Genomic DNA, 24009 nt, shown 5'->3' with positions numbered 1-24009 from the left:
CTCCTCTCTCTCTCTCTCTCTCTCCTCTCTTTCTTTTTGTCTTTTCAAGTCTTTTAGCTTCTCAGCTTGATCAGTAGAGTCAAGCAGAGAACACAGGTCTGTGGTTGGAAATAAGATACTAACAAATTCAAGAGGCTGCTGAAAATGAAGCAGTGTTTAACATAGCATTCTGTAGAAGGGGATACAGTATAGAGAAAAGGCAAACATGGCTGGTGGACTGATCTGGCACAAGATAGTGGTTTTTCAAGTTGCCTAACTGGCAACTTCTGTTGGTTGGGTCTTGTCCCAAGCTCCTTATCTCATTGGCTTGTGACACAGAGCCTTATCCAATAAACAGTTGAGACTGCCCTTTCTTGGGATTAGTCTGTAGCAGCAGACCTGCTCCTTTCTAAAACCCCTAAATGCACCTCGTGCTGAAAATGGACAGTCCGTTTTTTTTTTTTACACAGGAACTTACATACATGATGACCTCAAGGAATGGCCTAATTAGAGAAACCAGTACAAATAATTGTAACAAATTAAGACAGTACAAAACAATGCAAAGAATATGTATTTTGTAATTGTAAGGATAGCCATTGTCTGCATATTGATACCTTTCTGTTTTTTGTTGGTGCCATTGGGGGAGGACACACATACATACACACACACTCACACACACACACTCATGCACACACACTCACATACACATATATACACACACACTCATATACACACACTCTCATATACACACACACTTATATACACACACACTCATACACACACACACACATTTGTGCACATGTACTTTCACCTTTTTGAAACCTTAAAGTATGCGCAGGGAGTTGTACCCTTTCTTTGTTTTTTTTTTTTCCTTAGAATTTGTGTTTTTTCTTTTTAACTTAAAGAATTTGTGAGATTATAATGTAATTACAACATTTCTTCTCCCTTCCCTTCCCTCCCTCCAAACTTTCCCACATTCCCCTCCTTGCTCCCTTTCAAATTCTTGGCCTCTTTTCTGGTTAATTGTTGTTGCATGCTTACATGCATATATGCATATACATATATATTACTAAATATAACCTGCTTGCCCTTCCATGTTTTATTGTGATTTGTCCATATTACATCTTCATACTATATTATAATTATTTTCTTGCTTTATCAAATATTTTTAAAGAAATGTTCAAAGTTATTTAATAGTTCACTGATGCATGTTTACCTCTGAATTTTAAGCTATTCTATACCAAGATTTAAATACACATCACTGTATATAATTCTTGGATTGCTTTTTGAGGCTCTTTATGGGTTTCCACAAAGAGAATTATGGAATGGAAAATTTAAACAACTTGAATAATTCCAATACGTTTTAGTAACTAGTTTTTGACTGAATTCAAGAACCCAAAAGCAGGGCTAGCGTGTAGCTCAGTTGGTGGACTGTTGATGAACAGTTCTTAGCTCAGTTCCTAGTACCACATAAACTGGGAATGGTGCACAGTTTAGGGGCATCCTGGGCTAGCTATCAAGTTTGAAGCCAGCCTGAGCTTAGAAACCCTGTCTGGAGAGAGAGAGGAGAGAGGAGAGAGAGAGAGAGAGAGAGAGAGAGAGAGAGAGAGAGAGAGAGAGAGAGAGAGAGAGAGAGAGAGAGAGAGAGATTGATTGATTGATTGATTTGGGGTAGGTGGGAGTTCTGTACCAGAATTCCATTCCTTTTATGCAGCAGTTGGGCTGTGGTCATGGGGAAGCCTCTGAGCTGTTGAGGACTCTCGGCCATGGTGTACAATGTCTTCTTTCTACTGCATGTCCATTGCTGACATAAACCCACCACGTGCTTCTGTCTTTGTTTTCAGATGGGTGATCTACAATGACCACAGAGTCTGTGCCTCGGAAAGGCCCCCTAAAGACCTGGGATATATGTACTTTTACCGTAGGATACCAAGCTAAGCCTCACAAGAGTTGGCGAGAAGAAGCCATACATCTTTTTAATTTGCCAAAAAAGAAAAAAAAAAAAAGAAAAGAAAAAAGAAAAGTAAAGGAAAAACATTGGGACAGCTGGACATAGAGTACTACATGGCTAGTTATTGCCTCTTCCAAGAGCCTGGTCACTCAACTCGACGCCTCCTGGAGAAGAATGGGAAGACATTTCTATTGGTGGCAATACTCCGCTGTCGGGAATTTTGTAACTGTTCAGGGAGCGGGTGATGTAAGCAAAGACATGGCCACCAGCACATCAGATACAGAGTGTCCTCCTCTCTCTTTTCCACTTTGGGGGTCAGTGGTCAGGAAAAATGCCCCTAACTGGGAAATCAAAACCTGGGCTGGTTTTTATTTGTGGCATCATGTTTTCATTTCCCACAATAATTTCTGACCTAGCTATGTGTACTAGGACATCTGCAATGGAAGCTATTTTTAATTTAAATCATATCAGACTTAATAATCCACTGTATGAATGTGTGTGAGAGTGTATGTGTGGCCTTTGTAGTCCGCTGGAAATCTGATGGGTTGGCGTTCAAAGGCCCAAGAGCTGCTGTTAAGCATATTTGGAAAAGGCAGGCAAACATTTTAATAAACCTATAACTCAGGAACAATTGTTAAAAATTAGTTCCCCACCTGGATTTTAAGGTGTACAAAGGGCTGTGCTGTGGCCTCTAAGTGCTTTCTGGCATTCATGTGGGTTTGTGCCAGTTGACATCAATGCCAGGTGCCCAAGTCTTGTCCTATTGTGCTTTGCCAAAGGCAGATGGCATCTCTTCCTCAGCAGCATATTCCCTCAAAGCTTTGTGTTTATTTGTAGCTAGGTCAGTGGTCTCCTAAGCCTTGTGCTTAGTCCCTGGAATCATGTAAATGCCCTGGGTTTGTCTGATTTTCTGAACTTTCTCATGTTTTCGCTTCTCTGCTTCTCTGGGCCCAGCCTCACCTCTGCCCTTGTTGCCTATCTGCTGTGACCCCACGTGTGACCTTGGGCACTTTAGGATGTGAGCTGCAGAGGCGCTTCTGTAACATCTGGACAGCTGTCCTTTCCAGCTGTTCATCTCAGTGTCTTAGGGGCAGCCTGAGATCAGAGCAGAGTTCTGGGTGTGCTATGGAGAGGAATGAGCTCGCTGTCGTGTACTTACTGCTTTTCACCAAATTCCTGTCCCTGGAGTTTCTAGTTCAGACTAGTCAATCAAGTGAAAAAGGATTTATTGCTGTCTGCTTACTTGTTTGATTGAAAAGATCTTTCTAGAAACTGCAGGAAAATAAAGAAGTAAAACTAACTGGGCTGAGTAAAGCAGAGGCATAGGACTCGGATGTGGTGAGTTTGAACAGCCAGGGTTCTGTTAAGCCAGGGTCCCTGTCTGAAGGAAGGTCATGTGTACTGCCAGCCCGGGCTGCGGAACTGGGGCCAGAGGCCCGGAAACCTGGGTGCTGCCTCAACTGGCTGCGGGCCTTGGCCAACCCTTCCCAACCTGTGCCTCACTCCTCATCTGCATGGTGGTGAGGTGATGCGCGCGTCTCCTGTTCCTAGCCGGCTTTGACCAGCGAGGAGCCTTCACAGCGCAGAAGGTGCAGCGTGGTAGGTGCCTCCCCTGCCTCCTTGACTAGCTGATGCTTTTTCCCTCTGGGAACAAAGGACATGGCGGGAGGGAGTGCGTGATGCAGTCGTTCTCTACCACACTGTCCCGCTGACCCCTCAGGCTCGGCTCTGAGATCCCGAGTCTGCCATGGGTGTCCCTGACCAGCCTGCCCCTCCCCCCCCCCCCGTGGGAATCCCCACGCGAAGCAGCCTTACAAAACCCACTCCCTCTAGGGCCACATGTCATGGAATAGTGACTCTGAACACACCTCGCTGGTGGCTGGTTTTCAGTGTTACAAAGCAAAGGCCTTTCGTGGGGGTAGGGGGCTCTTTGGAGGTTTGAATTCAAATGTGGTCAAAGATAGCATGTATATTTTGAACAAAATAAAAATTTTATAAAAACTTTGCAATATCAATGGTGTAAAAATCTGCATTAAAGGTTTCAGGCTATAAACCCCTTAATGTCATTAGGTAGACTAAGCAAATTAACCCTTCCGATGCCGAGTCATACTTGAAGAAAGTGTATTATGCCCCCCCACCCCCTCCGCCTCACAAACACAAGGGCTATTTCCTGGCAAGGTTTTGTATATGCGCTTTCATTCATCGTAGGAGCTGGCCACACAGGAATGAGCAGTGGCTTTCTTGTTAGGAATGTGCTTGCCTGTGTCTCCCGGTGTATGCACACCAGGCTCCTCTGGAGCAGCAGTGGGGTAGACCACTTACACGTGTGTGTAGACAGGACACGTGTTGGGCTGCAGCTGGCACGGTGCGGGGGTTTTGTCTGCTGCCCCACCTGCCAGGAGTCTTCTGTGTGAGATGTGGTGGTGTGTGTGTGTGGCACGCTATCTCCGCGTGTAGTCATCTGTGTGGAGGACAGAGCTTTCTTCCTGTAAACAGCTTTTGATATTCACTTGTGTAGACTCCCGATGTGTCTTTGGAAAATGGATCAAAGTTTCTGTTTTGTCATTTGGTCTAAATACCCAAATAACTAGTCAGAAATCCAATTTGGTACAGATGAGATTTTCTTTTTCTTCTAAACGAAAAGAATCTGGGAAGAATCCTATTTTAATGACATTTTATATCAATGTTGCTTCAGTACTTTGGAATTGCCTAGTCGTTTCCCCAAACCTACAAGAGAATGTGCCTGCTGTCCCTCCTGAATCCCTCTGGGCTCCCATTAACTGAGCTGCAGACTTAGATACGAGCTTACATCCTGGCTTTGCCTCTCTCAGTGTGATCTGCCTGAGTCATTCTTCCTCTTTGGGCCTTTGTCTGTGGCCCAGGAGGTTAGACCAGATAATCTGGGAAGAACCTTTCTGCCCTACAACCACATTTTGTTTTTACTTTTCAGTGATTACAACCAGAATCAGGCCTGAGCTGTGGCCATCAGAAGTTGGGGTGTCTGAGTCTGTCATTGTTAGGCTATACCCTATTTCGGTTCCTGGTCTGTTTTCTTTGGTAATCCCATTTCCCCCAGTTTGGAGCCCACAACTCGTCAGTCTGTGAGACCTTTGTGACTGTCCCTCTCCAAAGCAAAAGCAAGCAGTAGTCCATTTGTGACACCCTCTTGGAAAAGTCTCAGAGCGACCTTCAGTTCAGTCTAACGTGAACAATGCTTTAAAATCCCAATTCCCCTGAGGAGAGCCCCGATCCCTGGATAAGTGCGGACAAAGCTGTCTGCCCTAGAATCACTCACCACAGGTCTTTAGAGCCTGTGAGGAGCTGCCAGGAGACCTGGGCAGAACAGACGATGGTTAGATACATGTGCTTCTGCCTGTTAGGTAAACACTCCAGATGATAGACAAGGCCCGTGTTGTTAAGTTGTTGAATAGGACCTCCTTGCTGATGCCACCAGGGTTTCCTCTTGTCCGACTTAGTGTTTCATTGGTGTAATAAAGACCACAACCAAAGCACTTTGGGGAGGAAAGGGTTCATTTCCTCTTATAACTTACAGTCCACCATGAAGAAAGGGCAGGGCAGAAACTCAAGGCAAGAACCTAAAGGCAAGAGCTGAGACAGAGGCCATGGAGGGGTGCTGCTCACTGGCTTGCTCCCCATGGCTTGCTCAGCCTGCTTTCTTATACAACTCAAGACTACCTGCCTAAGGGTGGCCCCAACCCCAGTGGGCTGGGCCCTCCCACAATCATTAATCAGGGAGATGTCCCATATGCTTGCCCACAGGTTAATCTTAATGGAAACACTTTCTCAATCCAGGCTCCCTCTTCCCAGATGACCTTAGCTTGGGTCAAATTAACAAAAACAAACAAAACTTAATCAGCACACCTACTCAATAAATCATCCGTAGAGTTTGTCGAAGATTCTGTAGCCCTCTAGTGTGGTGGGATTTGGCCAGTCCATACTAAGATTGTCCTGCACACTTAAAATGTCCACAAAAACTTGAAGGCTTCAACAAACAGCGTGACTATCTTATCATGTGGTTTGCAAATGATGTGGGATACATTGATTTAATGTAATGGTAGCTTAATATTTAAATTAGTTTCACTAGATTGCCATCTGTTCTTATTTGGTTCTGTGGCTTATGTCCTCCCATTAGTGTGCCACAGTGTGAGGTAGGCAGGAAATCCCATGTGTAAGAAGAGAATTCTAGAGAGGCTCCAAATCGAAGCAACACAGCGGGAACACCTGAGGTACTGAACAAGCCCCAGAAACTACAAGATTTTTCTGCTTAGGAAAATACATCTCCCCAGTTTAGAGACAAAAGTAGTGCATCCCCAACGGCCGTCCTCCACCCTTGCTTTGGCGCTGCCCTGTGGACCAGCACCTGTTTTCCCAGCATCCTCAGGGTGCTGTGGGTGTTAGCTGTGGCAGGGGTTTGAGCACACTTCTTCCTCCTCAGGCTGCATTCTCTTGTGGTTCCCCTCCCTGGGTGTCGTCTAGTCTGTTCACACCTGGGCATGTGGAAAGGCTTCATGGATCTCAGTGCTCCTCCGCTTGGAGGTTGAGCCTGACCTGTGTCCACCTGCCCAATAGTGATGTTGTTGGTTGCTGGAAGACCTGGTATTTATTTATTTTGCACTAGTCACGGTTGGTGTGGAAATTACTTCAAGTGTTTGGGAGAGCACTCACCTGTGATAGAAAGAGATGGATAATTTATTGCTTTGATAGTTTCAAATTAAAAGCTATTCTCACAAACTCAGGTCCCTTTATGACTCTTTTTATTTTTGTTTGAAAAATGCCAGATAAATTGATGATGTCCGTGGTGAATGGGGAACTCAAGACCATGCCTGATTTCCTTTGACCATAGCTTGCTGATGTGACCAGGCAGCCTTGGTCCCCATCCCCAGCAGATGTCAGCACCTTGAAGGAGGGTTGGGATGGTGGGGGTCCAGGAGGCTGACATCTGGACTTTCCCTGTTGGTTATCCGGTCACACAGAAACCTCTGTGGCTCTGGCTCTCCAGTGGTAGTAGGAGAGTGGATGTGTTACATGGGGGATTTAGCCTGTCTGACAGTACATTTCTATTGTGTATAAGTTCCTTATTGCTACTATAGCACTTTGCCACAAAGTTGCTTTAAAATAACACATCCACTCTCTCATCCTCTACTAAAACCCTGGGGCAGGAAGAATTCATTCCTGTGGTTTCCAGCTCTCTCTCTCTCTCTCTCTCTCTCTCTCTCTCTCTCTCTCTCTCTCTCTCTCTCTCTCTCTCTTCTCTCTCTCTCTCTCTCTCTCTCTCTCTCTCTCTCTCTCTCTCTCTCTCTCTCTCTCTCGGTCCTGACAGCTTTGATATCAGCCATGCTCACATCTCCATTGAGTGGATTGCTTGCCTCCCTCCTATAAGAACTCCAGGGTTACATTGACTCACTCTGGTGATTTAGACCACTCCCACATCAAAAGTCCTTAACCTCAGTATATTCCTGTGACCAGGGAGCTGAAACGGGAAGATCAGGAGTTTAGAGTCCTCAGTAATATAGGCAGTTAGAATCCAGCCTGGATTACAAGAGACCCTGTGCAAACAAACAACCAACCTTTAATTTGATCACATCTACAAACTCCTTTGGCTATATCAGACAGCACAATAATAACGCACAGGTATTAGAGTGTAGACGTTAGTAATGTCTTTGGGGTTGGGGGACACTGTTTTGCTTAGCACACAGGGTATGGTACTGTTTGCAAATATATCTCTGTGGCTCAAAGGTTTTAAAAGAACGAACCTATGCATTTTGAAAGTCTTAGTCATTGCCTGACGTCAGTGGCAGGCCATGGTTTTGGTGAGAGGATGAGAAGAAAGAATGGTTGGCACGGTGAGATATTATTTATGGTTCAGAGAAAAATGCTTGCAAGCTGGCTGCTCCTGCCTAACAGCAGAGTCTTCCCTTCTCATCGTTCAACTATATGCCATTGATTCTTTAGCTCAACTTTTCCAAGGTAGTCAGTGACAGAATTCAGTCGCCGTAGGAAAATATAATAGGAAAAGGTGAAATTTGCCTTTGCAGGTGGCCAATCCTTTTAAAGGTGGGGTAGTAAGGAGGTAGCATGTCAGGGATGGGGCATACAGACTTGACGTCATATCCCTGTCACTTAACTTGCATAAGTGTGACTTGATCTCCCCTTGTATGATTCCTCAGATGAGGTATGAAAACATATGATAGTTTGGTAGACACAGGACTCATTAAACCAAATGGTTCTTGCAGCCTATGGGGGGTTTTGAGCCCTTGTTTTAGTCCAAGGTATTTTTAAAAATAAATGTCGCACCACAATTAATGACTACTTTCCAAACAAACTTTCCTGGAGATTTTCATTCAGCCAACTGGCTTGTTAATCTGTGCATCCTACAATAAACAAACATCTACCATGTTCTATGTGTCATTTTGTTTACAGTGTGTCTGTAAATAAAGTAGACATGCTCCTTGCCCTTGTTGAATTAGTTTCCTAGCAACAACAGATGCTAAAGGTACAAAATACTAATGTTCGGTGATGTGTGAAAAGATACGGAGTGCCATGGGGGCATGGAACAGGGAAAGGGGGCTGATTCTGATAAACGGGGTATCCAGGGATAGGGTGGCATTGTGATATGAGACCTAGACCAAAACTTGCAGGAGAAGGAGCCATTCAGGTGGGTGTTTGGGGGAACTGGTGTGGAGGCCTCCAGTGGTGGCATGTCTACTCTCTCATACAGGCAGCGAAGGGTCAGCAGGGCTGGAGAGAAGGGCATGATGGGACAGGAGGTCAAAGGAGGTGGGCAGCTGTCTTCGGGCAAGACTCCATAGTATAGACCATCAAGGGTCTTCAGCAGAGCAGTGACCCATCTGACTGAAGTTTAGGACTCTTGTTTAGGCTGGATGATATGAGAGCAAGGACAGGAGAGACGGGAGGAATTGCAGATTTTAAACACAGGAAACCAGAATTTTTGCTCCAAGGAGAGAAGTGGGTGGTGGCTGATAGGTGGGGTGTTAGTTTTCAAATGTGAGAAAGGAGGTGGACAAACAGTAAACCGGCTTTTGAAGCTGATGGAGAAGCGGTGGATGGAAAGGTTGCAGGTCCCATGTGCTTGAGCAGGTGAGCGGGATGGATGGAGTCTTATGCCAGAGTGGGGGCGGGTGTTGATGAGTCATCGAAATGGGGACATGGGAGGGAGGTGGGGCCAGCACTGGCAGGTGGCTCCCTCTCTCCCCAGCTTTACCTTGCTCTGAGATAGAAGCCAACCCCAAGCCCATAGCCTAGAGTGAGACAGAGTGGCTGGGGAAGCCTCGGCTATCTGAAGAGAGAGAAAGTGTGAAATGCTTATGTAGTTGAACTAACTTAAAATTGCCATTTTTTCTATTTGAATGAAATTAGCTTAATTGGTATTAGTTCTGAACATTTTATGAGGACAGAGTCATCAGTTTCAGACCTTTGCCATTAGACATTTTCATTTTTATGTATGGGGTCAGACTTTGTAAATATATATTAAGCCAAGAAGATTTTCTACTCTTTTTTTTTTTTTTTTTTTTTTTTTTTTGAGAGCTCATTTGGATCCAGCAGGGGAATGCAGGGACTTGTATACCCTTGGCAAAAAGTGGTATTTCTCTATTTGGGGGAGGTTGAGTGTGCAGCTTTTGGTGTAGCGAGGGAGGAAGGAGACACCACTGCCCAGCCAGATCAGGGATCAGCCCTGTCAATCAACGAGGCGACAGTTGTTTTAGTCGTATTGCCTTCACTTTTTTTTTTTTTTTTTTTTTTTTTTTTTGACACAGGGTTTAGCTATGAGGTCCAGACTGGCCTTGAACTCACAGTCCTCCTGCCCCAGCCTCCCAAGTGTTGAGATGAGGGGCGTGCATCACACCATCTAGATGATTTTGAATTTCAATTTTAAATCCAAAGCGGATTTTAGTTATTACCTTGACTGTTTCTGTGAAGCCTCCTTTTTCCTGGGTCAGGTTTGGCGGGTCTGAAGGTCAGCTTTGCATTTTTGTTAGCTTTGAATCCAGGGGACCTTTGCTGACTCGGCCACGGTTTGCTCCTCTTTCATTTGCAACAATCAACTATGGGGTGGGTAAAATTAACAGTGGGGGACATGGTGTCTCTTGGGGTAAATGGCAGAGGAAAAGCATCTTCTGGGATCTGGTCAGCAGGCTGGACTGAGGGAGGCTGTCTACACCCATCTAAGCTCAAGTGAGTACATTCAAATGTGCAGCCTACTGTGGGTTAATAGTTTAGTTCTACAAAGAACAACACTAGAATTAGCCATCATTTCCCCAAATCAAGATGCATGGACATGTGATTACCAGGGGCTGAAGTATTCAATAGTGAAGACCTTGTCTAGCATCTGCAAAGCTCCCGGTTGAATCCTCAGCATTTGAAAATAAAACAAAAACCAAACCCAAAGTACTCTAAAACAAAACTATCCAGGAAGCGGTATTTTTTGTGGAATGTAAAGCTGGTAATGAATAATAATAATAATAATAATAATAATAATAATAATAAATATAAAAATACAAACTGGTAAGTACTTTTGGCATAGTTTAGGGAGGCTGAGGTGATGTCTCAGGCACGAAAGTGCTCTCCATACAAGCATGAGGACCTAAGTTCAGATTCCTAGCACCTCCATAAAAACCTGGCTGTGACTTTACTTACCTGTAATCCTAGTGCTGGGAGGCAGTGTCGGGAGGAACCCTGGAGCTCTTTGGCCAGCTAGTTTTCCTGAACTGGGGAGCTCCAGGCTCAGTGAGAGACCCTGACTCAAAAGAAGGTGGACAGGGGATGCAGGGGTGGCTCAGGTTAAGAATACTGCTCTTCTTAACACACAGGAACATGTACGCACATACACAAAGTCATAAAGAATGCCTTACACCTTTGGCTGGTGTTACATACTCATGGAGAGAAGCAGCTCTTTCTGGAATAATGCTTGATGTTTAGAAAGTGGAGGTAGAAGACTTTTTAAAAAGCCCCAAGTTAATGTGAGGTGGTTATAAAGCTCCGCTTCCCCACATTACACATTCCCCACATTAGTGTGCTGTATCATCCACATTAGTGTGCTGTATCATCCACATTAGTGTGCTGTATCATCCACATTAGTGTGCTGTATCATCCAACAGTGAAGCAGGGAGTGAAAACATACAACCTGACTGTTTGGAGGGAAGGATGGAAGACATCAAGGCCAAGTGCCCCCTGAGCTCAAGGAGGAGAAGTGAGGAGGAGGAGGAGGAGGCCTGAGCTCCAGTCCTGGCCCCTGCAGTCCCTTCACTCTCAGCCTCACCAGGCCGGGATGACCTTGTTTGGGAAACAGACTTTAGGGCTAGTGGGGAGCTCTGCCCTTTGCCCTGCTCTGAGAAGGTCTCCCTGGTGCCTTGGTCTCCGTTCATGAGCTTACACCAAGGGTATTTGCACCTTGGTGACTAGTTGTTGATTCTTCCTGGAATGTTGTCTCCCACTCCATTTTGCTGGTTCTTGGTTTGAATCGCAGCCCACATGTCCCCTATTTTCTGACTACCTGGAAATGAGGACCTAAGTCCTCTCATAATGCCTCACTGCCCCACTCTCCCACTTGGGGCACGTGCCTTCTTACTGTTATTGTCTAGGTGTGTCTTACACTCGAATGGAGCCTGCATGCAGTCAGTGTTCAAATTATTTAGTGTCTGACTAATCCCTCGAAAAAGACCCTTAGTGACACGTATTTTAATGCTTTTATTTTAAAAAGATCACAAATTTCAGTTTTAGGTTAATATTTTAGTCTTAAAAAATTAACAAAGAAAACAGTTTTCAGGGTTTGTTGTTCATCTACAAATGCATTCCTGCTTTCCAGATAACTCATGCAAAATTGTATGTAGTGATACTCAATGGAAGGACTTCTCTTAAAGTGGTAGTAACTGGTTTCTACTTGGCTGTAAGTGGTTCTGACCCCAAATCCCATCTTGAGAGAGTCCTGAAAAGACCATGAAGCCACAGACAAAGTTTATTTGGAAACATAGTTTAAAACTGCATAAATGTAAATACAGGTTAATAATGTGAAAAAGGAAGGCGTGCCTTCAATAAAGTATAAACACACTATCTCAAGCTTGGTATTTTGCAAATGATGTCATTGGAGTGAATTAACACATCTGTAGGATAAGTGGTTATTTTTATAGTAGTTTTATTTCCACAGGCAATGCAGGGAGAGACTATGACGAAGGCTTACTACATGGCAGAGTAGGCTGCGTGTTACTCACCAGGCCACAGAAATAGTATCTCATAGTATGCCAATAATAGTCAAATCCCCATTGCCATTAGTTGACTATAGATCACTTAATTTGGGGTTGGTATTAGTTTAGAAATTCAGTGTAAACATTTAAAGTTAAGTTTTTCTCTGTTACCTACGTCAGCTTGAAATCTCATGAAATCCCAGATTTTTAAAGCTATTGAGCACAATATGGAAGCCTCGTGGCACTTTCCTTAAAACACAATTTTAGGTTAGACTAGATATGCAGGATTCATAGATATACAAAATAGATAGAAATATTTCTTAATAGTTAATAAATGCTTCTTATAGGTTGTAAAAAGTTTACTGAATTAATCGGTTATTTTCAACTGATGTAAACAAATTTGGGTAATGAAAGTTGAGGAGGGCTTGGGTCAGATGCTGTGTGGGGAAAAGAAAGACATAAATTGGGCTTGTGACGTCCTTTCACCAATGGTAACATGAACTCCCTGATCACATGGCGCAATCCTTTCAGAATCCCTCTGAGAGAATGTCACGAGTTTACTCACTGTGTGCAAGTCATTTCCCTCTCCCATCAATTCAAAGACAAACCAAAGCCAGCTTCAAAGATGCACATTGTACAGTTTAGCTACCAGTGGCTTCCTTGTGTTTTTCACCTTCTTATCATTTTCAGTGAAGTTTTTCTGGGACTGTCCCTATGTCTTGCTGAGGGATACTCAGCTACCCTTTCTATAGCTCAGGAGGTCCTGAGGCTGGGGCACTGGTCTCCAGAGCATTTTATTTGGTATTTCTGTAGCAATTTCAGCAGCTATGTGCAGTGTGAGAAACTATCAAGCCTCACACTTTGAGTTCCTCTTAAGTTTCTACTATCTCTACACCATGGTCTTTTTGTGTCAGAGAAGAGTAATTTAGACTCTGGGGCTGTGTGTGGGAGGGCATGGGATGTTATGAACGGATAAAAAAGTTGTTTTTCACATATGACCTAAATAAAGGTCTTTTTAATTTTTTTGAGACAGTGTCTTACATAGCACAGGGTGGTCTTGAACTCTGTATGGCCAAGGATGACCTTGAGTTCCTGACCTTCCTTGCTAGGATTACAGATGTGTGCCACCATGCCCAGTTGAATGCTTTGCAGGATCAAACCCAGAGCTTTGTGCATGGGAGGCAAGCACTGTACCAATGCAGCTATAGCCCCAGCCCCAGCTCCCTGAACTGAGCTATAATCTCTCCCTTTCCTGGCCTTTTCATAAGACTGGGGTTTTAGGAGAAGACAGAGAGAAGACATTGACCATAAAAAACCATCTCCTACCCCTGAATTGGAGTGTTTTTGGCCAGACTGGTGAAATCTAGTTTCTGAAGGGAGAGGGACCTTGACTTTGCAAATAGAACAGTAACCTACATACACTCTACTCTGTGACATACTATCCCATTGGGGAACTAAGGCCCCACATCCACTTTGCCTCAGGGCAATCTCCGTGTGTATGACATCACTCTAACCTCCCCACATAATTTAGAATTCCAGTGTTTTCTACTGTTTTCCTAAACTTTTTGAAAAGAAAACTTGAACTACGTTTTTAAGAATTTAGAGTTCAAAGCTTCTTGTGCAAAGACAACTGTATGGCCTTGTCACGGTTTTAGCTCTATCAAGCTTCATGTGGGTTTTAAAGGACCCCATGTCTGTACCTGGGTCCCTCAGAAGATTGACCTGAGACTGGCAGTCACAATGTATGAACCAACCTGTGAGCATTGGTCAATGCCAATGTGATAGCAGGACAACAGTCTACAGGATGAGATGGGCAAAGCAAATAGAAAATACTGGAATGTTAGGGAGTGCTTGTTTGTTGAGAAGAGTGGAAACACAAGCTAGCCTATGACACCAGTCATGCATGGGGTAAGTGGGCCAGTTTACATTCAGTGAAAGTATCTTGCATGCTTTGGTTAATAGTCATAGGCAGATTTTAAGTACTGATGCATGCAATAGTTTGGTACCTGAGGTTATATGTTTTTGCTTTTTAAAAATTGCCTTTTTACAAACTTTATGCCAGAGTTGGTCTATGAACACTCTTTAAAAATATATGTATCTACTTCTTAGTTCAAAACAGCATAATTCAGCCAGTCCTATAATAGTGAAATGAGAAGGACATTGTGCAGAAACATTTGCATAGGGAACCAGTTTGAAGCTATGTTACAAGGTTGAAGTTATGGGTATTGCCTGTGTCTTCTTTTTCAAAACAAGAGGTCTCAGAAAGATGGCACATGAATTAAACCTTCCAAATACCTGCTTTCTAGACTGCTTCTAGAAGCATGTCAGGATAGGAAAAAAAATCACTACCACCATCACAACAGTAAGGTAAGTGTAATCAACCTTGTGGAAGCAGTTCAGAGGACACACAGTGATATCCTCTTTCCTCTGGTCCCGCCAGGAGTGCACAGGGAAACTATGGTGAGAGGTTTGGAACCGTGAGATGAGCTCCAACTGTAGTCAAGCCTTGCCCATGTGGCAAGAATACACCAGAGCATTTATTAAAAAAGAATGTGGATATTGATCTAAGAGTCAGCATGACCTCTCAATATAAATAAAAACGGCATGTACATCTGAGAGTGAGTGTATTCTGGACGTTCCTACCCTATTCTGGCAGACATCAGACTGACTGAGGAAGTGCACTTCATTGTTAGTTGTTAAAGTTTCTGGTGGGTTGGAGGGAGGGATGTCAGGATGAAGTGCAGAGAATGAAGAATCACTGGGACTGACTTGGTTAGAAGGTCCTTTCCTCCTCATCTAGAGCCCAGGATGACCTTAAACTCCTGATCTTCCTGCTTCCATTTCCCAAGTGCTGGGATTACAGCCATACACTGCCATGGTCAGTTTATGTGGTTCTGGGGTGTGCTGTACTCACTGAGCTACATCCCAGGCATCCTTTATTCTGCCTCTTCTTTGCATACAGATGTTCTATCAAAACTTGTAACATTTTGAGATTCAGCAGTGATTAATGGTTTTCTCTGCATTTTCATCCAATTTACTGGCAAAATCAGTCCCTGGGAGCTACTGAGTGGCCATTGTATGATTGAATCCCATCCTTAGGATTTTCCCGAGGGCCTTAGAAGAATACCCTAGGTCTTTCAAATTGAAAGAGAAAAGACAATTTCTTGCCATGAAGATGAAAAGCCCCCAACAGTTCTGCATTTAAAAAGCATACAACAAAAAGATGCAGATGCCATGAGAAAGACACTAAATTCTCACTGCTTAATGTCTGCTATGGCTATATATATTCAAAGTTTTACTTTTTAGTTACTGGTTTTTACTTACTATCATTATGATAGCATTGAAAATTCCAACTCTTTCCCTCTTAGGCAATAATTTTGAACTTCCCGATAAGTGGCAGCCTATGAAAAATCTTAATTGTGATGGACAGAACTGAGGAAGTAGAGAAAGTTCCACCAAATGTCCTACAAAATCTACATAATGGTGAAGTAGAAAATTGCCAACTGTCCCCTAAGAGTTTGAAGCTACTTGGTATTCCGTTAAAATAAACTTGGGCCACAATATGTGACACCACTCAGCAACAATCAAATGACATGAAACTTCCCATGTTTGTACTACTCAGGCTGAGACTTAGCTCCTGTGTGAAATGGCGACAGGGCTGAGGGTGTGGTGGGTCATTATCCTGGAAAGATCTGGTGCTGCTGAGGGCCTGGGAGAGCATTATGAACAGAATGGCCATGAAGGTTGTTTGAACCCTTTATTTACTGGCTTGGAAAGATCTCTGAGTGATTCACATCGGGTGGCCAGCAGGTGACATGGAGTGAGGAAGAAGGAAGGAATGGTCACTACACTACCAGCAACTTCAAGCAGGCAATGCCATGGCCTACAGTCCATCCTGAAGACATCTTCCCAGTCTGTTTCTAACCGTCTAGAGCAGTGGTTCTCAACCTTCCTGATGCTGTAATCCTTTAATGCAGTTCCTCATGCTGTGGTGGTTCCCAACCGTAAAATTGTTCACATTGCTACTTCATGACTGTAATTTTGCTACTGTTATGAATCATAATGTAAATATTTTTGGAGATAGAAGTTTGCCAAAGAAGTTGCGACCCACAATTTGAGAACCACTAGAAAATCTGCTCTTCAAAATATATTTGAGCTTTGCTTTGCTGCTGAGACTAATAGAAAGCATGGACCAGGGACAGAGAGATGGCTCAGCCATTAAAGGGTAGTGTGAGTTGTTACTGTGCCCAGGAGTGGATGCCTTAATGTCTCTGTGTCCTGCTGCTGAGCTGGGACCACCGTTCCATCACAGGGAACACTGACAATGAGCAGCAAAGCCTGACACCACCACAGTGGCCTCATCACCTTGTCCTCATAAGTCAGAAAGCTCCTGCGATAGATAAGCCTCAAGGACTTGGGGTCACTAGTGAACTTCGGGTCCCTCTCATAATCCAGGGGACTCCACAGCAATGGAGGGGTTCGGTCAGCCTCTGGGCACATTTTCAATCAGGAACAGATAATTCCATAGTCAATTAATCTGCTTGGACCCAAGATATGGTTTTTGGTAACTACAATTGTTAGTGGAGGGAACTGTTAGTAAGCCAAGAACATCGAAAAGTTGGGACCTAATTATTTTCAGGAAGATTCTGAAGGCAGGAAGGGTACAAGGTGAAGAAGAACAGAGAATTTACTAGAATTAGAGCTGAGCAGCATGGTCTTTTGGTTAGTGTTCTGCCAACAATTTTCTAATTCTTTATAAATGCATTTTTTTTTTGAAATAACTACCAAGCCTCAAACACCCACAAAGTAATCTGAAGAAATATGTGGAAGGTCAACATTTAAGATGTCTCTGCCAATGGAGAAGACCTGGTTCTTGCTGAGTGTTTATATTAGAGCCCAAGGTGCCTCTTATCGAGGAGAACTCTGCCACTCAGTGCAGCTCGGTCACAAACGTGACCTTCTGTCCCTCACCACTGGAGGAGGTGGACAGTGTGGGCTATTATGGAACTGAGGAAACACATTAACGTTAGGAAAAATGTATTTATCACACTTAGGAAATACCATTTAAAATAGTAACAGTTTAAAAGGAGTATCATTGTGCAGGGCAGTTAGAAAGCCGGAGAACAGGATATGAAAACAAGTTAACACAAACTCATTAGAAATTGCAGGATCGCCAAACTTCCTTTTGCAGGGAGAATGCAGAGTCAGAATCTCGCTTCCCACTGAGAGCCACAGAATCCCAGAAAGCACACAAAGAAAACTGGGTTTAACATATTTACATTCTATGCCAATGTGCCTTCAAAACCCTACGCTAAGAAAAACTCTTCTCAGAATTTTTTATTTGGTCCATTGAGCTAACAAATCTGTCTCAAATCTTCCAGCCCCCGCCCCCCAAAGTTAGGGACTGGAGCAGCAAACCCGAAGCCCAGCAAGGCATAAATACGCTAATAAAGTGCTTATGTACAATCCTAGATAGGATTTCATTGGGAACAGCAAAAATGTCTAGTGCAAAAACTGCTTTTGCCAGCAAAGCTCTCTCTGGAAACAAAGGCTTACAGTAAAAGTTAAAACGGGAGGGGGAAGCAATGCCTGCCTTTAGTCAGGTTGTGTGTGTGCATGCGCCAACGGCCCAAACTATGTTCAGTAGACAGACAGACAGCCTGAGTTCACTGACCGCAGATAAACTGTCTTGCTATGTCCCATGAACAGCTCTTCAGATGTGCCAGCAGCTGTGACATGGGACAGACTAATTCAAAGTCCACTTGTAACCTGGAAGAGTATACACAGTTACCTTGGTTTGTCTTGAGAATCTTAGTTCTTCTCTTGAACCTGATCTTGCTTTGTGCTTTTGGATCTGAACAGAGGCCAGGTATTGTCTATAGTAATCAATTCCCTTGGATTATATGACCATGGCCTTTTGACTCTTTGCTTTATCCTTTAAAAAAATCTTTTTTTTTGAAATTCATAATAAAATAGTTTTGTCCCTTTTTAGTATAATAACAGATGAGGGATTATTCTGTATTTCTTTCTTTTCCTTTAAGGATCCAAGTTGAAAGCTCTTAGGAGGACATCCAAGTCACCAAGGTTGGCTGCCTGGAAGAGTTCTGGCTGGTCCATCAGTGACAGTGCAATTCTGAGGGCAGCCCAGATGTTCCCCGAGATGGCAGGGTGAGGGACTTGCTGCTGGTTCCGGCTCTTTCTTTGCAAACTGAGGGCAGTGAGAAAGTTGCTGACCGCTTCTCTGGAAAGGGAGAAAGGCACATCTTAAGATGCGGTGAACTCCAGAGTCAGCACACTAAAAGAACAGCCAGTTGCTTCTGTGTGATGCCCCAGGTCTCCTCTCCTGGGTGAGTGGGCTCCCCAGGGATGCCTTTCAGGTTCTCTAGCTATTCTCCTGGGAACAGCTATTGTTAAGTAGAGTGGGCCAGATATCGACCAGAAAAGCCAGTTTTACTTTTGGAGCATAGAGGAGGGAGCCTAATACAGCCACTGCTAAGTCCCTGCTCCAGGAATGACCTGGAGACATTATCTGTGTGCACAAGTGATCCATGCCACCCATCTTTAAGGGGAGAAAATGGCTGGCCTCAAAAGCAAGGTGGTCTAGATTTGCTTGGTGGTGACAGAAATGAGGAATTACGTTTCATTATTAGACAGCCTGGCCTTCAGTCCTAGCTGTTTAGACTTAGGCAAATTTCTTTGCAGAGGTTCAGTACCTAAGTGAACAATAGGGACAGTGGAAGTCACTTTAGGATTTTGTTGTGGAGCGCCCTGGAGTCAATTCATGCAAAAGCTCTTGCAGTTAAGATCAACAGGTCTCCCTGTGTGGTCTGGGAGCCTGGGGCTTGTGAGGGCAAATGATTTTCATTATGAAACTGAGATGGCATGTGACCCTTTTCACTTTCACCTCCTCATCTGCTCACCTCACCTGCTCATGCCTGGCCATGGCATGTGAGGTAGCCCAGCAGACAGAATACAGAGGCACAAAGAAACTGGTTCTAGGAAGCAAGGTATTAAGGGAATTTTCCAATGCACGCCACTCTTCTTTCTTGGTACAGCTTGGTTTTGGAAAGTGATCATTTTCTTGTAAAGCATGTCATTTCTGTTGGTATGTAATGTTTTATTACTTTTCAATGAATCTCATAAATTTTTCTAGTTTAATTTCTGATACCACAAGTATTGATAGATAAAACTCACATGAGCTAAAGGCTTTGGCTTTTTCAGTATTTTCAGGGGTGTGTGTGTGGGAATAGCTGAGCTCCAGGATGATCAATGACTTTGCAGCTTTTTGGGACCATAACTGTGCCAGGGCATTTTAAATAATAATGCATCATTTAATTTCTTCCCCCCAACTTTATTGTATTTTAAACAATAAATCCACCATATTTTCTTTTTTTCTTCCCTAATTAATTCTATCTGTACATAGGGTTTATAAGAACTGTATTCTTGGCTTTGCCAAACGCTGGCTCTGGACCTCCCAAGGCTGTTTTATCAGGTACCCCTGGCTTTGTCCCTCTCCAAGGCTCCTTTTTTCTTAAATGGGAAAATTAAAGGTTGGACTGTTAATGGTTCATACAGACTCACATGCGTGTTGGGCCCCCAAGTGACTTGTCTGAACCCAGGCATACTTCACCTGTAGGCACCCAGGTTGATGCAGCTGATCCCCAGGTTGTATCTGGACCGGATGAAGCCGGGCTGGATCTCCAGTGCTCTCGTGTAGGCCTCCACAGCTTCCTCACTGCGGTCACCATTTGCCAGGGTGGCCCCAAGCCGGTTCCACAATGAGTAATCCTTATGACAAAGACCAGAGCCATTTAATACACAGGAGCACCATGGGAGTGCCCCCCTTCTTCCCTTCACAGATGAAGCAAGATGGCTGGAGGCTTATTCAGCACTCATAAACAGGGTCTGTAATGATGTGAATTATTAAAAATTCTTCCTGGTTAACTTGGTGAAAAGGACTTTCATTCCTTAAGGAGCAGTGGTCATCTAATGTCTTGTAATTAACATTTCCATTTTAGGCATTTTGGTACGGACAGCTGCGGTGGTGTATTATCTGTACTTGGAATCACCAGCAGCAGAGATAAAATGCAGAAGGAATGTACAGAGGATTGCCATGAAAGCTTGTTTGTTACAACACCGAGTTAACCCAGTTCTGCTGTGCTGGGATTCCTTACCTCTGGCCGAACAGTTAAGGCAGCATTAAATGCATCGATTGCTCTGTTGAACTCCCCGCTCAGGTGGAATAGAACTCCAAGGCCCGTCTGCAGGTCTGGGTCTATCATATCGCCGTTTTGGTGGGCAGCTTCCAGGTATAATTCCTTCACTCCTTCCAGGACAGAGCTATGAAGGAAGAATCTGATTGAGTGCCCAGGAAGTTGGATCACCTGGAGTCAGAGCTACGGGTGGTGGCTTAGTGTTTGATACGGTTATTGGGAACTGAACTCGGGTCCTTTGGAGGAGAAGCACAGTCTCTTTACTGCTAAGCCATCCCTCTTGCCCCAGATTGAAAAGTTTTCCTTAAAACAGTTTAGGGGCTGAGGCAATAGCTCAGTGCCTAAGAGCGCTTGTTGCCCCTGTGGAAGACTTGGGTTTGATTCCCAGCACCCACATGGTGGCTAACAATGGTCTGTGACTCCAGTTCCAGGGGATCAACATCCTCCTCTGGCACGTGTAGGCACCAGGCATGCACAGGGTGCACAGATCTACATTCAGGCAAAATGCCCATGTGCATAAAAATGAAAAATTAATGAATATATATCTTAGCTTAATAAAAGGACTACTACTTTGGCTTATAAAAACAACACAGCCAGTTGTCACAAATACGCAACAAAACACATATACAAGTCGTGTTAAGTAAGGCCCTCATGGGAGAGCATCGTTGAACCAGTGTTCCATCCTTCAAGCTGAGCTGTCCAAGGATTCAATGAGATTCAATTCAGATTTCTTCCAACGAGGGATCTAAGTTTATGCAACCCTAGTTCTCAGTGTACTGGCATTAATTCCAAAGCACTTGGATTTGAAATAAGGTACTTGGCTAAATGTCTATGAATGGCCATAATGTAGGTCATTATGTCTAAAAGATAGCTTCTGGGGTATAGATATGTGTGTGTCCCCCCCCAAATACCAGGCTGTGGTGCTATAGAGAGGAGGTAGAACCTTTGTAAAGTGGGGGCCTGATGGAAGGAAGCCAGGTCATGGGAACAGGGCTTGGAGGAGGTGTGGGGGACCTTGGCATCCCCCCTTTCTTCCCAGCCACCATGAGGCAAGCTACTTCCTCGACCATGTGTCTTTGCTTTGATGTATCATCGCATCACAGCCCTTAAAACCATAGGCTAAGTGACCATTGTCTAAGCCTGCAAAAATGTGAGCTTAAGGAAAGCTTCCCTCTTTGTGAGTTGCCTGTCTCAGGCATTTTGTCACAGTAGGAGGATTCTACAGGGAAGGAGGACAACCTGTCAACTGGGGACTTCGACATCCGCCGAGTGAGGCCTGGAGAGCCCTTCTTGTTCTTTACAAGGTATTTGTACTTTGGGTTCTGCTTAATCCAGTTCTTCAGAGCCTCACAGGCATCCTGCTGATGGCCGGTGTTGGTGTAACTCACAGCCAAGGCCATCAGAGCTTTCAAGTTGTTGGGCTGCAGCTCCAGGCACCTTGAGAGAAGACAAAACAGATCAACAGTTGTGGATGTATCTTTTAGGCAGCCTTGAAGCTTTTATTAATTAAAAACACAAAAGTTAAATTATATCAAGTCACTGGAAAGTATTTTATTTCTCCAAATGAGAACCCAGATCAAACAGTGTTTTTTAGAGGTTAAAGCATCCTCATGACAGTTGGATTTGTAACTTAAGTTTTTAAAAACACTAATTTTATTTTATGTGCATGAGTGTTTTGCCTGCATATCTGTGTACCATGTTTGAGCCTGGTGCCCATGGAGGTCAGAAGAGGGCACCGGATCCCCTGGGAATGGAGTTACAGATGGTTGTGAACTACCATGTGGGTGCTAGGAACTAGAGTCCTCTGTAGGAGCAGATAGTGCTGTTAAACACAGCCAATTTTTCCTGACCTGGTTTTGATAACTTTAAAATACTTTTCTAAAGTGTGGCTGCTATATGCTCTACAGAGAATATTATTTAAAATGTGGCTGTCTTATCTTAACTCCCCTAAATTGGACTTGGACAAAATTTTGATGCACAGAGATGGAAGGCTGTACAATGTTTTACAGAAGAGAGGGGAATTTCTGTTTCTAGACTACTAATGCAGGCTTGTCCATGTCCCAGGCTGTTGCTGCCCCGAATTCCCTCTGCTGGCCTCTAGCAGGACTTTCTCAACTTGGAAGTGCAACAGAGGCACTTGGCACTACACGCATTCTAGCACGGGGGCTGCAGTGGGACCCAGGTGGGAAGGTCTGAGGAGGATCCACCTAGGCCTTGGAGTAGCAAGTTCCCAGTGCCTCAGAAACACAGCAGCAAACCCTGAGTGCACATCAGAGTCCGCTGGGAGATTCTAATGCTAATGATGCTCGGTTCCTCAGTCCTAACCAAGTAAATCATGGTTTCTGAAAGTGTCTAAGATTCCGAGTCTAAGGCATCTTAAGAAATAATCCCATTGTGCATTTGCATGCAGAGTTAGGAATGATGGACTCAGAATGCGCAAGATTTTGCATCATGGGATGGGAGTTTAAATCCTGCCTCCATTGCACATGATTTATGAGACCTTGGCCCTTTCTAATTCCCAATGTCTTTCAGCTGCAGGAAACGGAAAAAACAACGCCCCAATCAACTCACACTATGAGACACCAAGCAAATCTTGAGATGTAGCCCTCAAACTCCCAAGTACCTAGGGTCTTACATTCTAAGATTTGGAAGTTCTAGAATTTACATACACACAAGTTGTACACATACATCCATTACTCACACATTTGTATATAATATGTTGAGCACATGTGTGGATGTATATTCGCTTCCTTCCTATAGCATCATTAACAGTGTGTACAAGAAGGGCAGGAAGAGTGCAAGTATGTTTGGTGGAAACTGTTTTATTCAAGGGTTTAAATGAGGGCTCTTGTTAAGTAAGTGGGAGCGTCTACACTCCTGCTCCTTCCACCCTGAACAATCTCCACCTGCAGTCAGTGATTTGAACACATTTTTTTTCCTGAAGAAAATTTTTTCTGGAAGTTGCAAAAGGCTAGAGCATTGAATGGTCTGTTGATTCAATGAGTCTGCCTGCTTTTGCCACAGACTTCCTTTGGTTCTAGAGACCATGAGTTGATTTGTAGATCGAGAAGCATTATGGTTTGGGGAAAGTATCCCATTAGAGCCACGTGTGAGTGGAACGTGGCATCCCGGCACACGCCTTGGACAAATTCTTCACAGGCCACTTGGAAGGAGAGCCCAGAGACAAAGTTCAAGTTCCACCTCTCCCCCAGACCCGCAGGTTTGCACTTAGCTTTAGCTACCTCTGGAGGGCGACAATGGCTGCTTGTTCGTTTTCATTCTCTGCCTGGGTTATCCCAAGAAACTGCCATGCCTAATGAAAACAAAACAAACAACCAAACAAAGAAACAACCAATCAAACAGAAACCCAAACCAAACCATCAGGACAAACAAACACAAAACAGACTGTTAACTTTGCAAAATGAAGCGGACCGCCGGTCATTTTAGTTAGCTTAGTAGTGATGCCCCGTGGGGGGGCAGGCTTAGTACAGGGAAGCTCCCAGGGGAGAAGACCTGCCGTGCACTCCAGCGGGGCTCTGAACTGCCATTCTGTGCTTATTTACTCATCTCTGCAGATGCACCACCAAAGTGTCTTCCTAACTACCTGCCCATTTCCCCAACTCCTCAACATTTTATGCCAGGACTC

At 44.1% G+C, this 24009-nt stretch overlaps 2 protein-coding genes across 19 annotated transcripts in view; one reads left to right on the top strand and one right to left on the bottom strand.

The window, feature by feature from the left end:
• Usp13 (ubiquitin specific peptidase 13) overlaps positions 1–3945 on the top strand; it is a 129510-nt gene extending 125565 nt beyond the window's left edge. For both annotated transcript variants that reach the window (XM_016000308.3, XM_006971129.4), the window contains exon 21: positions 1824–3945. In XM_016000308.3, coding sequence (XP_015855794.1) covers positions 1824–1917 — 94 coding nt within the window. In that variant the 3' untranslated portion in view covers positions 1918–3945. The remainder of the gene's footprint in view (positions 1–1823) is intronic.
• A 7691-nt stretch (positions 3946–11636) lies between these two features.
• Pex5l (peroxisomal biogenesis factor 5 like) overlaps positions 11637–24009 on the bottom strand; it is a 212252-nt gene continuing 199879 nt past the window's right edge. For 15 of the 17 annotated variants that reach the window (XM_006971126.4, XM_006971122.4, XM_076573883.1 and 12 more), the window contains 5 exons: positions 23606–23676; positions 21603–21800; positions 20325–20490; positions 19781–19938; positions 17171–18391 (listed from right to left, as the gene is read on the bottom strand). In XM_006971126.4, the coding sequence (XP_006971188.1) occupies positions 18187–18391; positions 19781–19938; positions 20325–20490; positions 21603–21800; positions 23606–23676 (798 nt within the window). In that variant the 3' untranslated portion in view covers positions 17171–18186. Of the gene's footprint in view, positions 11895–17170; positions 18392–19780; positions 19939–20324; positions 20491–21602; positions 21801–23605; positions 23677–24009 lie in introns of those variants that run through there. The other 2 variants (XR_013051994.1, XR_013051993.1) reach the window with 1 other exon arrangement.

Source organism: Peromyscus maniculatus, chromosome 6 (genome assembly GCF_049852395.1).
Source record: "Peromyscus maniculatus bairdii isolate BWxNUB_F1_BW_parent chromosome 6, HU_Pman_BW_mat_3.1, whole genome shotgun sequence".
Taxonomy (NCBI): domain Eukaryota; kingdom Metazoa; phylum Chordata; class Mammalia; order Rodentia; family Cricetidae; genus Peromyscus; species Peromyscus maniculatus.
Note: the sequence above shows the minus strand (reverse complement) of the source record. Positions and strands in the feature narration are given on the sequence as shown.